Below are 2500 nucleotides of genomic sequence, written 5' to 3'. Positions count from 1 at the left end.
GTTAATTTTGCTAAAATTTATAAAAATATTTAAATTTTAAAGGTTTACCTTCACTTTAGGTGCCATTGCCTAAATTATTTACCATATAAAAGAAACCGCTACTATCGGAGAAAAACAACCTCCATCCGACAAGCCAGTAGCACGGGAATGGGCATGACATGATGCCCCCGGCATTTGGTCCAAAACAACCATGGCATGTACATACGTGCCACCTGGCGGCAACGGGTTAAGCTGCTGCCCAATTTCAACTTGAACAGCAGTTTTTCTCCTGCCAACAGCCTCTTTACCTGCCACATCCTTCGCCTCCTTCCATATGCCGGTCACCCATCACATAGACTCCCTGATCCTTCAACCTGACCTGACCCCCCCTTCGCTTCCTTTCTCCTGTCCTCACCTGCCCCGGGTCTCCCGTGGTGCTTCGTCTCCTCTCTCCATGTGACCTGACCTCCCTTCTCTTCCGTTCTCCTGTCTTCACCTGTCCCGTGTTTCCCGAGTGCTTCTCCTCCCTCCCCTCTTATAATGCTTCCTCTCCCTTTCCTCCTCAGGCCCGAAGATAGAATCGAGGACGATTCCGAAACTGTTGCCTCACTTTCTTCAATAAATTTAGTTTGTGCATTGTGGGTTTTTCTACCATATACACCTATATATACATACATATATATATACATATATATGTACATACATATACATATATATTATATAAAATATATATCATACATATAGTAAATATACACATATATGCATATATAAATATGTATATACATAATATATGACATTTTCGGCAAGTTTTTCAGGTGCAAAGTGCCCAAATTAAGGGCAAACAGATAAGATTAACATCGAATTATGGTTATGATATGGTACATAGCATCAACTAAAAATAATAATTTTGTGGTTTGAAACCCACTGGACCTTCCCTTTAACACTTCCTCCTTAAAATACAGTAAAAAAAATATAAAGTACAAAATCATATTTGACAGGTGACATATTTTATAAACTGACAAAACTTTGTCCTAACAGGCTGCACCCACAGCCTGTTTGAAAAAGAATTAGAGCTAATAAAATCTAAACAAAATACAATGTGTATTTATCTTTACAAACATGATCATTAATAACATGTATAACTAGAATGCACTTAGAGTACAGCCTTCTGCCAACATCCCAAAATCCAGTTTCAATTTATCAGTCACAAATTTTGAATTAATTTCTTAACAACCTCTTTTTCTCTCATAAGATGCTATAATAATGAATCCTATATCTATCCCCTATGATCCAAATGATGTGACCATCACATCATGAAAATTTATTAGCTTCAGGGACAGGTGACATGAACATGCCATCATGGGAAAATTTGTCTGATCGCCAGCATGAAAGGAACTAGCCATCATGAGAATTTTGGCTGAAGGCTAGGGTGACAGGACTGACTTGCTAGGTGTGCACAAAGCTCTTAGAGAGTGACTTTGACTCAATGGGCATTTAGGAAGGGACTTTTACAATATTTCCACTGATATACATCTCCAGGGAGGATGCTATTTCCATGCTCAGAATCCTGCCTGCCATGATCAGCCATGCTGGCTGTATTATAGAAAATTGATTATTATAAAAAAAACTGTTATTATTATTGCACTTAGTTATGGACAATCAAGAGAGATGATATGGAATCTGTGCAAGGAAAACATTCTATTACCATCTGGATAAAGCAACCCAAATGACAAATATAGACATTGGAAAATGGCAAAACAGCTAAAAACGCTTATGCAGAAAGAGAGAAAATAACATTGCAAAGGGGAGGCATGGAGTCTTGCCACTGCACACAGGTATCTGTGTGTCTCCCAGCCAATAAGCTGCACACCTGGTAGAGTGGCTGCTCAAGTAAGCCTAATACCCATTTTTGGGGCCCCATGATGGCAGTGAAGCATCCAGATCCAATGGATTAAATCCTAGAGCATAGATCCAGTTCACCAAATTCATATAAGAGCCATGGCCAATAACCTATTATATCATAATTCATTCCTGTGACCCAAAATAACTTTTCATGTATTCTCAACATACCAGAGGGTCATGGACATGACTGCCACTCACCTGACATATTAGCTCCGGCCATAATTCCTGTGACACTACTGAAGAGCACGCCAAAGACTGTAGCATAGTTGACAGGATCATCTGTTGTGTAATCCACAGAGTATTCTGGCCAGAGGTTGTCCCTCAGAGTATTGGCTGAGAACCATGTATATGTTCCATTCACAGGGAAGGTGTCATTCTGGACCAGCTGGTTTGCTGATGGGATGGGGACCTTATGCAAAGAGTAAAGAAATTGTTAATTTTGTTATGCCTGTGGTTAAAAATATATTAAATTACTCTTTGTAATTCTACATTTACATTCATAAATTCATTCCTTTATCAATTCTGAAAAAAACTCATTGGATTCCTCCATGTTTCAGGATTTACAAGTGGAAGGACAGGCAAGATTAGAGGTATCTTTATTCATTCCAGAATAAGCGAC

General features: G+C 39.0%; 1 protein-coding gene across 1 annotated transcript in view; it reads right to left on the bottom strand.

Moving 5' to 3' along the window:
• The window catches only part of LOC113813209 (solute carrier family 12 member 9), a gene marked incomplete in the record, with an annotated part of 92283 nt that overhangs the window by 55388 nt on the left and 34395 nt on the right, over window positions 1-2500 (bottom strand). The window contains 1 exon segment of the mRNA XM_070126490.1: window positions 2080-2290. Within this exon segment, the coding sequence (XP_069982591.1) occupies window positions 2080-2290 (211 nt within the window).

Source organism: Penaeus vannamei, chromosome 10 (genome assembly GCF_042767895.1).
Source record: "Penaeus vannamei isolate JL-2024 chromosome 10, ASM4276789v1, whole genome shotgun sequence".
Classification (NCBI taxonomy): domain Eukaryota; kingdom Metazoa; phylum Arthropoda; class Malacostraca; order Decapoda; family Penaeidae; genus Penaeus; species Penaeus vannamei.
Note: the sequence above shows the minus strand (reverse complement) of the source record. Positions and strands in the feature narration are given on the sequence as shown.